The 13361-nt window shown below is 45.0% G+C and overlaps 1 protein-coding gene across 2 annotated transcripts in view; it reads right to left on the reverse strand.

The window, feature by feature from the left end:
- Positions 1 to 13361, reverse strand: part of LOC8034703 (AFG3-like protein 2) — a 45126-nt gene that overhangs the window by 21556 nt on the left and 10209 nt on the right. Inside the window, exons 4-11 of one of the 2 annotated variants that reach the window (XM_029989768.3) lie at positions 12337 to 12499; positions 12110 to 12184; positions 9386 to 9510; positions 8165 to 8341; positions 7608 to 7710; positions 7385 to 7522; positions 6887 to 7040; positions 5292 to 5421 (exon numbers count right to left, since the gene is read on the reverse strand). In XM_029989768.3, the coding sequence (XP_029845628.2) occupies positions 5292 to 5421; positions 6887 to 7040; positions 7385 to 7522; positions 7608 to 7710; positions 8165 to 8341; positions 9386 to 9510; positions 12110 to 12184; positions 12337 to 12499 (1065 nt within the window). The remainder of the gene's footprint in view (positions 1 to 5291; positions 5422 to 6886; positions 7041 to 7384; positions 7523 to 7607; positions 7711 to 8164; positions 8342 to 9385; positions 9511 to 12109; positions 12185 to 12336; positions 12500 to 13361) is intronic. The other variant, XM_040205645.3, reaches the window with a different exon arrangement.

Here is a 13361-nt window from a genome sequence, read left to right on the forward strand (position 1 = left end):
TGGCACCCTCCAGAGAGGACTCAGCAAATACACAGGAAGGGGCATTATGAACAACATGTGTACTAACACCTCGAACCCACTTAAAGGGGTCATAAAACGCTTTTCCAACTTTCTCCTGTTTAGCTTTCCTCCTCAACTCATAAATCGCGCATTCCACCAAACAGGTCAAGAAGACGAAAAGAGGGGAGGCCCCTCTTGCTCGGAATCTGGTTTGTGCACCCGGACAGAGCCATTGTCCCCCTAGAAGATTAGCCCGTCGCTCAAAATTCAGACAAAAGTTGCTTTCCCCAACCCGTTCACCCCGAAGCTGACAGTGCTGTGGAAGCTACGTGCTCCTTGGGCCAGCCACACTTGTGTCACGTGATCACGCTCCTTCACGCATACCCACAGGTGATGAAAGGGAGGCGGCTGATTGGTACGGCAAGCGCGTAGCTTCCATCACAATGTCAGCTTAGGGGTGAAGAGAATAAGTGAGGTCCAGTTTCGTGTGACGTGCGTTTGGACCCGACGACGCGCTTTTGGGACCGCGGAGGTATCACAGTGAAAAGGCAGAGAGCTTACGAAGGGGAGGAGGTACGAAATAGTCCGCTGTGTTTTCAAATTTTCGCACTGAAAGTCAGGCTTTTGAATTTCTCCCTTTTTTCTTTTGGCCCACTGAACGATGTGCTAATAGTACAATCCCAATCTAAAATGATTTATCCCAACCCAAAATCCGTTTCATGGGCCCTTTAAGACGATCCGCAAAAAACGGTTCCCACTTTTTGCACCGCAATTTACTGCAGAGGTGCGGCTAGGTGGTGGAACTTGAAGGGAAAATATCAACGTACGAACTTACCTCATTCAAAGAAGAAACATTTTTAAAAATTATGATAAATTGCTTAGCAATTGTGTTGCATACCTTCCAGCACCACCAACGTTTAGCGATACCCTCCAGCGCTCTTCATTAGATAGTTTAACGCGTACCAAGTGTACACTTTAAGGCCCGTTCACACTCTTGCGACCTCTTAAAACTGGGTTCCTTAAAACTTCTTACAATGAGAGGACACACTTGCACCATCTATTGGGTAGCAGTGTAAACTTGGCGGTATGGTATATTTTCTATTTCTCTCGCGCATTATCCTTTCTTTCTCGGCTGAAAAAACTTTTGTCAACGTTATAAATGAGCCTTTCTTATAGGTATTATGCACATTTGACCTCGGAAATACCGCAAAACCTTTGCTCTTGTGAAATGCAGTTCCAGGGTCACCACATAGATGGCGCCAGCGTGCCAGTGTGTTTTCTCGTCCTAAGAACTTTTTAGAGGTTTTAACAAGTCTCGTCTCTTGCTCGTGCTCGGTTGCAAGAGTGTGAATGGGCCTTTATAGTTGTTTCTAGAATCAAGCGATACTATCACTAATTGGGCTCATAAACCTGGCGATCAGCCAGAGCCTTTCATACTCGCGAGCTCCTCTCCCTCAGTGCATACAGTTGGTCGAGTTCCTCCTTGCCTACCTCCCACCTCCTCGCCTACACCTCTGGTCACATGACCTCTCCGTTAATCAGTCAGCATCCAGCACCTCACTCCTCCTCTCCCACTCGTCAACCAAACAGTGATTGGCGGTTGATTTCATGAAACCTTAATAAAAGCGTGTCCATGTGGCCACACTTTAATCCAGGCTCGATGAAATGCCAAACCTCTAGCCAAAGAATGTTTCACATTAACACGTGTGACAGGGTGTCAAGTTGCTATCTACCAAACGCAGAGCAGATGCCCCGCAGGGCCTTCCTGCCAAATAACACCTCAACTCACGGCAATGTGTCGAGACATGCTGAAAAGACACTCGCTTAATAATCTAAATGGTTCGAGTCCTGCCTAGGACAAACGCTTCTGTACTGCGATGGCCTCTTCCCCCCCACCCCCACTCAAAACCGATCAGTGTCGAGCCTCACAGCCACGCTTTTATCTGGGCTTCACGAAATGCCAAACACCTAGCCGAATCTTGAGGTAAAAACATCGCAACTGGACAAGGAAGAACAAGAAGAGTGCCAAGTCCAGTATTTTCTTGTTCTTTGTCCCTGTCCAGTTGCACCATTTTCACCTCAAGATGTCAAATAACCAACTAGCCCAAACAAACCTTTTAGCAAACCTCAAACCCAGCCAAAGAATGTTTCACGTTAAAACATGTTTCAGGCTATCTGCAGAGGCATATACAGAAGACATCACGACAATGTTTGCCTCTCTGTATGTGCTGCCGAAAGATGGCACAACGTGCGACACGAGAGTACAAAGTTTCCAATTGCTCGATGATCGGGGTCACCTTGTTTATGGGCCGCGTTTGCAATAAGAACTGCAAGGAGGTGACGAAAGCATTGATTGTCTGCAAGCATTTTTGAATTTCTGCCTGCTTTCCTTCTCGCCACGCGAAAACACAGCGCATGTGCACTCGCGACCAATCACCGCAGGACGCATCTGCCATTAAATTGTAAACGCTCCCCATGATCTGAGGTAGATCCTCTCTTCAATCTATGCTCTCTACGAAAGCATGCGACGCCTTGACCGATCATTTTCATACCGAAAATGGGAAGGCATAAGGGACTTAAATCTCTATTTTCCTATTCAGCTTTTTTTTATTAATAAATTATTGTACAGTAAACTTTCGTTAATTCAACCTCGACGGGACCTTGAAATTTGGTTGAATTATCCGAATGATTGAATTAAAAAGGACAGAAAAACGGTTAAAATTAAACTTCCTTTTATTGTCCAAAGTACTCACGGATGGCATGCTTTTGGACACGCTCAAAACGCGTGTCCAAAAGCATGCTCCGGAGAGCAGCGTAACTAAACGAGCTGGCTTTGGCGCCGGGCAGCCAGACCGTCGGCGACAGAGAAAAATATCAACAAAAAAAAAAGGAAAAGAGAACCCGCGCTTTCCGACGCGCAAGATGGATTGCACACAATGCTACAGAAAAGCGCTTTGAGAGTGCGCGCTGAGAAAGCTTTACGAGCCGACTTAGGCGCCAAGCGACCAAACCGTCAACGACAAAAAAAAAAAAAAGAGCAAAAGAGAATTTGCGTTGGCGCGCAAGATGGACCGCACACAATGCTACAGAAAAGTGCTTTGAGAGCGCGCGCCGTTTCCGCGCCTGACTACGTGCTATGTTCTCCGCGCTACTCCACACCAGATTGGTTGCGCTGGCTCATGTCATTCGCTACGGTCCATCTCAACAACGTAGAGGGGCAGGCGCACATTTGCACACGTTCGGCTTTGCAGCGAAGGGCCCCTGTTTAGCCGTACATTGGTGGTTTTTCCGCCGTGGTGCCGTGCAACGTGAGCCTGCGCGCATTCGCTTGGGACAAATTATCCGATGCGGAGTCTTCCTGAGTTCGAACTATCAAACTTTTCTTCCCATAAAAATGTATGGGTGCTCGCCGGGACTTTTGAACACGATCGAATTAAACGAAAAGTCGAATTAACCGAGGTCGAATTAACGAAGGTTTACTGTACCTAGAGAATTGTACATTAGAGAGACACACACCAACACAGTGAAAACTTTCGAAAGATTGCCTGCTAACCTCGGCGCCAGCGCGCCCTTAACACTTCTGACACCTGCAGGCGGCACATACAACTGAGGCAAGCACGGTCATGAGACTGCCTGCGAATGCTGCCAAAGAATCTCCTAAACAGGTTCTCCTATTTTTTTTTTTTTCTTTTGAACGATGTAAGTCCATCCGTCCCTATTTTCCCTCCAAACTTCCACCACCTAGCCATGCCTCTGTAGTAAATAGCAGCACGATACGTTGAGCAACCGATTTTTGCGGACTATCTAAAGTGGGTTTGAAGTGCTAAACGCGAGACACATACGCGTCAAAAGTGTCCGATCCGACGTGCAAACTATTGGAACGACGGTCAGAGGCAAGAGTTTTCGTCGCACCAGAGCGTCCAACGAGAACTCTGTCCGGCTCTGACATGCGACCAACTTGCCAGATATTCGCCGCACAGTCGTTCAACTGTAGGAGGGCCGCAGCCAATGGCAGCACGGATGGCGCAAACGTCATGCTGTCACGTGACTTTCGGGCCCATCGTAAGTGTTACGCGGAACAGCCGGATGGTAGCAGTGCATCACGCAAGTCGTCACCGTGAAGGCAACGGACATATAGAGTTTTCCCGCGTGCACAACATGAGCTGCTGATTTCGCGCGTCCATTGCAATTGCGGGCCTTCTGGTACCGGTCGAGACCGTGGAGACCCGAATATACTTCATTACACTTTACGAGGAACAGCAGCAGACGCTATGAGCCATTCCAATGCCATCCTAGTGTTGCATGAATTTCGCGAGAGATGCAGCAATGTGGGGGGGGGGGGGGCATAGTCACATGATTTGTATACGCAGTGCTCGCTTCGCTGAGATGGGTCCTAAAAGGTCCACTGTGGTCGACCGTCATTAAGTGATGTTGAGCAAAAAAAAAAAAGTAACTTTACATAAAATCTTTAGACATATACACAGTAACACTTTAATGAAATATAATAAAAAACATTTTGTTTGTTTTAAAGTTTGAAAAACCACGAAGGACGAGGGGAGGAATAATATTTTTTGCTTCTAGGCTAGGTGGTGCAAGCTACCGCTCATTACAAATACAGCCATTAGCATCAATCAATCCATCCAGTAGAAGGATACCCAGAACTGGGCAGAGCTGAACAGAATGACGCGTCGGAAGCATGGGTCTCGAACTGCAGAGTATGCCAAGTCAAAGCAACCATCCTTCAGACAGTTTGCACGTCGGATCAGACAGTTTTGTCGCGCATGTGTCTCGCGCTTGAGTGTACATGCTGTAGTCCCTCGTGCCAGTGAGGTGCAGTGGCCTCACCTAAAGAGCTTTATCTTACGCCGTGGCCTAAAGGCCCGTTCACACTCTTGCGACCGAGTACGACTAAGAGAGACGAGATCCCTTACAACTTCATAAATGTTTTTAGAATGAGGGAACACACTGACATTGCGGCGCCATCTATGCGGTGACCCTGGAACTGCATTTCACAAGAGCGAAGGTTTTGCGGGATTTTCGAGGTCAAATGTGCGTAATACCCATAGAAAGGCTCGTTTATAACATTGTCAAAAGTTTTTCGAGCCAAGAAAGAAAGGATAATGCTTGAGAAATAAAAAAAAATATGCCGGACCGCCGAGTTTACACTGCTTCCCAATAGATGGCGCCAGTGTGTTTTCTGGTTTAACAAGTTTTAAGGAACCCGGGTTTAAGAGGTCGCAAGCAGTCGCAAGAGTGTGAACGGGCCTTAAAGGTAAAAAAACGCATCTCACCGTCCTTTGATGTCTGGTGCAGGTACAAATATCTGCCGGTCAAAGCGACCGGGCCTCAAGAGAGCCTGGTCGAGAATGTCCACTCTATTGGTTGCAGCCAGCACCACAACGTTTGTGGTAGTGTTGAAACCTGAAAAGACGCAAGAAACATACTCCCACTGAAAACCATTAAAAAATAACACAATTTTTGAGACAGACTAAAATATAATCCAATGGCAAAAAGACTTATTTCTTGAAGAATTCTGGTTCGCTTTAAAGGATAAACAAAAACCACAGAATATGGAAAAATAAATATGCCAGGAAGGACATCCACAAACGGAGAAAGTGGTAGGTTTGACAACACGCGCTGAAGAACAATCAGACAACAGATTTCCTGCAAATCAATTGCGAGTCGTACAACACTGGTGCATGGGTGATCCGGTAGAGGAGCGTGGGCAGACTGGCACTGGGGGCGCATGGGAATACACCAAATGAAGGAGTGCAGGGAGACATGGGCATCTTTCGAGGTTAGAGAGGCGATTAGTATGTTGAATTTCGAACAAAGGCTAGACACAATGGAGCATACACGATGGATAAGAAAGGTGTATAAGCATCTATACATGAAAAGTCTGAACACTAAATGGACAAACCGAACCTGAAAACGGAAATTCAAATACCAACAGTCAAGCGCTAGGGCAGAGCAGACTACCTCTGTGAAAAAAGGAAGTAAAAGAAGCCGAGAGAAAAAAGTGGGAGGAAAGGATGCGGGGAAAATCAGCTTTACCCATGTACAGGGGACGAAAACAGGAAATAAGGAAGGAGCATTGGTACGATAATTCATGGGGGAACTCGTTATTTGAGGCTAGAACAGGAGTATTGAGGACTAGGACATATATGACAAAGTATGAGGAAATGGATATGCGGTATGCCGTATGCCAAGGGAAAGACGAGACAATAGGGCATGTAGTGTTGAGGTGCACAGGGTTAGCTCCCGCCCTCCCGGAGGGGGCAACGGATTTAGCCGGAGCGCTGGGGTTTGCAGACGAGAGTGGAAGAATGGATGATAAGTGCACTGTAATAACAAAGAGGAGATTGGAAGACTGGTAGAAATTATCTAGGGAGAATTGAATGATGTACAACTAACACTGCTGGGGACAAGTGGGACAGAGGAAAATTGGGACTCCCTCCAAGCGTGACTCCAGCCCGAAGTTTCAACCTTGTCTCCCAGTGGGAGACAAGAGTTGGGGCAATGCCGAGTAGATCGGACCAGAGGAAAATTGGCGACTCCCTCGCCGGGGGCAGGAGTGGGGGGTTATGTTTTTAGTATTCTTGATTGATCCCCCAAAGATCATCCTAGTGATATCCCACACCACCAGGTGATAGTTACAAAATTGCAGAGGGGAAGCAAATTGGCTTAGAAGGGAGAGGTCAGGAATCGTGCTTTTGGTTTTTAGTTTCTAGGCTGTGGCGCAAGCTACCACCCGTTATAAAGTGTACAGCCGTTAGCATCCACCCATGACGATAACCAAGCTGTGATAAAATCGGCAGACAGACCACAACGTAACAAGGTGGAATGGAGATCATCAAAGTCATGCGAGAAAATAAAAAGCACTTGCCATCCATTTCGACTAGAAGCTGGTTCAGAGTGTTCTCCTGTTCGCTGTGGCCACCGAAACTGCGGCCACCCCGTTTGCGGCCAACGGCATCGATCTCATCAATAAAAAGAATGCACGGGGCATTTTTGCGGGCCATTGAGAACATATCCCGCACCTGAATAGAAAGAGGGCTTTCAACACCAGGAGCACTCGCCAAACTCAACATTAATGCAGCAATTAGCATACCAACTAAAACATTATTGTGACAAATCAGGCTGTTCACAATAAATGACATCCAAGAACCACAATAGCAAGCCAGCTCAGTATGCTCAGTAGATGACCAAATGGCAGCTCAGCACCTGACAACAACAGCAATGGCATGTGCACAATATATGTCATTAGCTTTGTTTCGCACTTGTTTGATAGGGCAGTATAATAGCTAAATGGTTAATTCAGCTACTTTGGACTTCTGCTGCCGGGATCACAAAGAGTGAAAACGCTTCAGTGTCGGCCACCCACCCGAGAAGGCCCCACACCGACAAACATCTCCAGGAACTCGGAGCCCGAGACAGTGATGAACGGAACGTTCGCCTCCCCTGCAGTGGCCTTGGCAAGCAGAGTCTTGCCTGTGCCTGGAGGTCCAGTCAGTATGGCACCCTGGCACAATCAAAGGAGGGGAGCATGAATGCATACAGTGACCTGGGGTGCCCCACCGAATGCAAAGCATGCACTCAGACAGTACCTTGGGTATCTTGGCACCAAGCTCAGTGTACTGCTGGGGGTTTTTGAGGAAGTTCACAAATTCCATGATCTCCACTTTAGCTTCCTCACAGCCAGCTACATCTCTGGTAACGAAATAAAAACAATGTTGCAATAAGCAACAAGGTGCACAGGCACAATCTTTCAGAATTATGTCAAGCTTGGGTAAGTTGCAACTTACCCACGCTTGACAATTTTGCCATTTCTTTACCAACAAAGCTCGGGCAGTGAGCGGTGCTCCAGCACAAGCTCAGCTTCAATTCGGACCATCAAAAAATTTCACTCATCGGTGATACCAGCAATGCCTACCCCCAACAGCATAGTATTCGCCAAAAAAGTGGGAGGGGCAATGTTTCAGTGTCCAAGCAAAAAAATGTCCCGAAAAAGCTCAAATGTAACCAATTTTCTGCATTATCTAACACGGCTGGCCTTCGCAAAATATTGACTATACAAGAACCAAGGCACGCTTTAAACTGTAGGTTTAAAGAAAATACAGTACGCTACAAAGAGGAAAGCACGTCAGGAAGTCCAGCAACATACTTGAACTTGACCCCAATATCATTGGGGTTGATGAGCTTGGCCGTGGTTTCTCCCATGCCAAAGATGCCGCCACCCCGCCTGGCGCCACCACCCCCCATAAAACCGGCCGACCGACGCATCGTCCAGAACAGGAAGCCGAAGAGAAGCAAGGTGGGCAAGACACCAATGACGCTTGACCTAAGGAAACAAGCAGGCCAGGACACTCAAAATTCTTCTAAATTCAAGCCTACTGCTTCTGAGGGACACTACTTTTCAAACTGGTGGCTATATTATAACTGCCACAGCACATCTTAAGCATTCTAAACAATGACAGCCCTCAGTTGGCAACACCGCAGCATGTTTCATTTATAAATTGATGTGGCACAGCTACAACTCACCAAGATTTCCGATCAATATGATCAGTTATTAACACTCAGCGGCCGTTTTGAAACTTTTTGTCACGAAGGTCGACCCTCCCCGAAGCAAGCCAGTTCAGAAATGCTTAGCAGTGGGAAAAGTGTTTATGTAAACTTTATAGCTAACTATGTTTGCTCGAGTAATAGCTGCACTTCTTATGAACCAGGCCCTTGCATCTACTTTCCTGCAGAACACACATAAAGCGAATTATCGCGCTCTGCATAAAAACTTCAGCGAATAACAGGGTCGAGAACACGGTTCTCTTTAAAAATGCTACCCAAGCAGATAGCATTTTCGCGTGAAGACGTTATCTCTGTCTCGTAAATTGCTGCCATTTTTCTGATGATCGCGGTGATTCGCTGTTCGCATGCTCCGCGGGAAAGCAGACCCACCTCTCAATCGTACAACTGAACGAAATTGTCAAAATTCAGAGGTCTCCCGGATAATACGGGAGACTTGGCAGCTATGTAGCTATGATTACATGTTTTACGCATTTTCTAGCATACACTGAAAATGTGGAACTTAACAGGTTTTCCCCAAATCTATAAGCACCGTAACAATTTTCCTTAAACATAGTCCCTAAAGTTTCACCCAAAGCATTAGAAATAGTTTATTTACGAATGACAAAAATAATCCTTTGCATTTAATCGCATTATAATCTTAGTTTATTTAAATTTTTATTAAAAAAAACTGCTTTCAACTACAATAAATAAGAAATAGCTTTTTTTTCCTTTCCTTTTTTTTTAAGGAGATTGGGAGGTAATAACAAGACTATGTGTGGCTTGAGAAGGGACGGAAAAGCTGAAAGAGGAAGTAAATTCTCACCCATCCATTTCATTCTTGTAGATGACTGGGACAAAGTTGGGAGGTTCAACATTGAACTCTAGCTGGACATTTTCTAGGTTCCTCTCAAAGGTGTCTACACTCCCAATGTTAAACCAGAGCACATTCTGAGTGAGGAAAAAAAAAGAGTGAAAAATCAGTTTCAATCACACTGCAAATACGAGAACTGCAGAAAATTTCATCTCGGCGTGATGCGTAGCATAGACTGGAAGCTATTGAGGTCAGATCATATTTTGACTAACTTAGCTGCATCGTTTTAGTTCTTCAACCAGATTAGTAGTGCCCTGCATATCCGCGGATTACCTGCAGATCATCTGTGGATATCAGCAGTATACTGGCGGATCCGGATAAAAATTTCAGATTTGGCAGACTGTAGATCGAATGCAGATGACAGGGGCTGCGGGTGCGGATCGGATGCGGATATCCGCGGGTCATGCATTTTTGCCGAGGCGGCCCATAAACGTGTGTGACCGCACAGTGTAGAGTAAATATTTGGGTTATACTATGAAGTGCACCATCGAATGTATTGCGGGGGCAAACTACTCTCCAAGATAAAAGGTGCCGATCGGGGAGAAAATAGTTCTTTACATCAAGAAAGATGCGAGTCTCACCAAAGATTGCTTTAGAACGAACTATCTCCCCAAAGACGCTCTCCATAGAAAAAGTAAAGAATGCCGGAGCATCAGTCATCCCAGAAAAGCGTGTTCTTGTTTGGCAGGGAAAGAGCAAGAAAAAGAGTGGAAAATGTTCTTTGGGCAAAGAAAACCCAAAACGTAGAAGCCACAAGAAAGTAGAATAAGCCTGAAGTGGCTTCTTTGCCTACAAGTGGACCGAGGAGACTGAATTCGATCCTCCGGAGTGGTGGAACTTGCACCAGCACAAGTTTCCGCACCTCATTCTTGTAGCGCAGTTCGTGCATGCCATCCCAGCATTAAGTGCATCAACGGAGAGAGACTTCTCATTAGTGGGTATTAATTTAAAAGACGAGAACCAGTCTGAATCCGTTCATGTTGACGATATTCTGTTTCTTCTAACAGTAACTTCCACAAGTGAAACGTTGCGTGTGTGAGAGTTTGCTTTTTCTTGACAGTTGGCACTGAGTTGTTTTTAATTGTATGGTTCCGAGCATGCAGTTGAGGGTTCATGTTCATTACTGAAACTGAAACCTTTCCTCTCACACTTTTTTATTGTATGGCCTACATAAAATGACACAATGTTATTAGTCTGTCATTAAAGTGGGCTTTACAAAGCAAAAAAATAAATAAATATTAAAATTTCCTTCCTTTTGAGTGCATCTTCTGAAAGAGCTTCACAGACTCCCAAGACAATCTCAAAATTGCAAATATTTTTCCAGCGATGCAAAATGTCTCTGGAAGGACGATTGCTTATTTTATAACTATGATAAAACAGAATATGATAAAATTACTTTCACCGTATTCTGAGACGAAGAGTTTCTTGTAGAAAGGGTGAGCAGACGACTTACAGGATACCATCCAGATGCTTTTTTCATTAGTATTTCTTTTTATTCATGCTTGATTTTATAATGTAAAATTAACACATGATTTGAAGGTGGTATGCAGTTCTGAATTTTGTGGGTGCGGTGAGGATGCGGATACAAAGTTTGCGGATGCGGATAAAAATGTTTAAAAACATTGAGCATGCGCTTCGGATGCGGATGATCGAACTGTGATCCGTGCAAGGCTCTACAGACTAGTCATCAGGTGCCCCAAATAGACTGTCACTGCAATCACCAGTCAGCTGAAATTAGCTTTTCGTGTGTGTATGCATATGCATGCCTCTGATTAGGTTTATCTTAAAGTGAAATAATGTAGACCTGAGCTGTAAGCATGAAATGCTTAAAGAGCTGTTAAAGTGAGAGTTGAAATCTTGCTGAACTTGAACATGTCCCAAAGAACTATCCTAATGAAACACAAATAGCATGCATCACAGGACCAACATAAGCAGCTGTGGACAAATCATAGAGCATCTGATGTCAAGAGTTACTTTGGGCAAGGTTTCCAAGATGAAAACTTTGAACTAAAGCCATTATCGCAATGGCATGCAAATCTACCACATGTATGACTTCACAGGGTTTTTAAAAAAATAAGGTGCATAAACCAGCAATTGGTTGCAGATATTTATCAGGTTGCACGTGTCGAGTCTATAGTTTGCTGAAAGTGCCTAGATCAGTGCTTTGTAAGCACAGATGCATCGGGGACTTCTTGGAAACCGGCCGAAGTCATAGGAAGCTCCATGCCAGCAAGGAAAGGGGAAAGAGGGGGGTTTAAAATAAGACAACTATATGCAGTGTGAAAAGGGCATCCTGTTAATTAGGATACTTTACTAACATGCTCGTTATGAATATAAAAGGGCATCCTTTACTATTATAGACAAAAGTGAGAAGCATCAAGTAAATGGGTGAATGGATGGATAGATAGTAACGGCTGAACCCTTTATAACAAGTGGTATCTTGCGCCACCTAGCTAGTACAACAAAAAAACTATCACCCCCCCCCGCCCTCTTTTCGCGAGGCGAAAGCTTCGCGGACCCCAGGGGTCCACAGAACCCCATTTGAGACCCACTGGCCTAGATCATTTACTTGCATTGAATTGCATACAGCCCCGGAGCATATTTAAAGTGCATGTGACAATTTCTAGCAGACACAGTAGGCATCCGCTCTCCCCACCACAGCCATTTCACACTTACATTTCCGTCAATCTGGTTGCCCGGAAGTAGTCGAACGCGAACCCATTTTTTGTTGATCACTTCAAGCTTCTCAACCTAGAAAATATGGAAATGGATGCAACAATTCAGATGACACAACCTTCATTCCAGCCCACTAAAGTCTGCAGCTAAACAGACATCCACAATCGAGTGAAAGGTGAAAATCATAAATTGCAAAAGGACTCAAACGCAAAAAAAAAAATACTTACAATGCCACGAGCCAAGTAGGCATTGACAAACTCCTTCCAAGTGATCTCCTTGTAGCGCATCTCGTTGAATGCAAGGAGCCCCAGGATTCCCAACGTCGTAACCAGGGCGACCGTCATCATTCGGTTTTGGTCGTCTGGATTGAATGGGTTGCGTCCACTCCTGCTACAAAAGGAAAAAGACACCGTCATGACTTTTCACCTGGGCAGAAATAAACTCAGCAGAACTATCAATCGCTTTAATAAAATCAAGTCTCCTTTCCAAGAAACATCTAAGTGACAAAATTACTAAAATGTGCACCCAATGTTAAAGCCTGACGAACAGGAAGGAAAGAAGAAACCACTCCTTGTATCTCTCCTCCATCCCAGAAAGGAGGAGCAGAAAGAGACTACCAGCCCAGCTCCTGTCAAGTGAGGAGGAGAGAAGAGTGCGAAAAGGAATGGAGAAAAGGACATTGGGGAACATTATGTCTGCGTGAAAAGGACATTGGGGACATTATGTCTGCGTGGCAGAAAGCACTGCCTGTGCGTCGGCTTTTAAAGGGGCACTCAAGTGCTTTTTGTAGAAGCTTATTCTTTGATGGCATATTGTTTGTTGGGCTTTAGTCAATAAAAATGACCAGTTCTAGATGGCAAGACGTCATAGTAAACTCACATTAATAGAAATACCCGGGCACTATTTTCTCTTGAAGAGGCTATCCTTCCCACCACCTCCGTAAAATGTGGCCATGAAAATATACTCGTTTTCACCTCAAGAACCGTAGACGTATGTTATCTTATCGAGATGTAGACGTTTCCAACGACAAAATCCATAGCTTCTTCTTCCGACAACCAAATTTTGTAAGAACTACTTAAGTTCGTGCGGCGTATGAACAATGTGCAAAACTTGCTTTTCTCTTGAGGTGAAAACGAGTACAGTTGACTGGGTGGAGATTCCGAACGTTACTATATTGCACTTTTTAGGCATGCTGTGCAATATATTTAGACAAAAACGTCAAATCTTCGGGTGTAGGAGACCTAATACAGCA

This window comes from Ixodes scapularis, unplaced genomic scaffold (assembly GCF_016920785.2).
Source record: "Ixodes scapularis isolate PalLabHiFi unplaced genomic scaffold, ASM1692078v2 PGA_scaffold9__187_contigs__length_104089568, whole genome shotgun sequence".
Taxonomy (NCBI): domain Eukaryota; kingdom Metazoa; phylum Arthropoda; class Arachnida; order Ixodida; family Ixodidae; genus Ixodes; species Ixodes scapularis.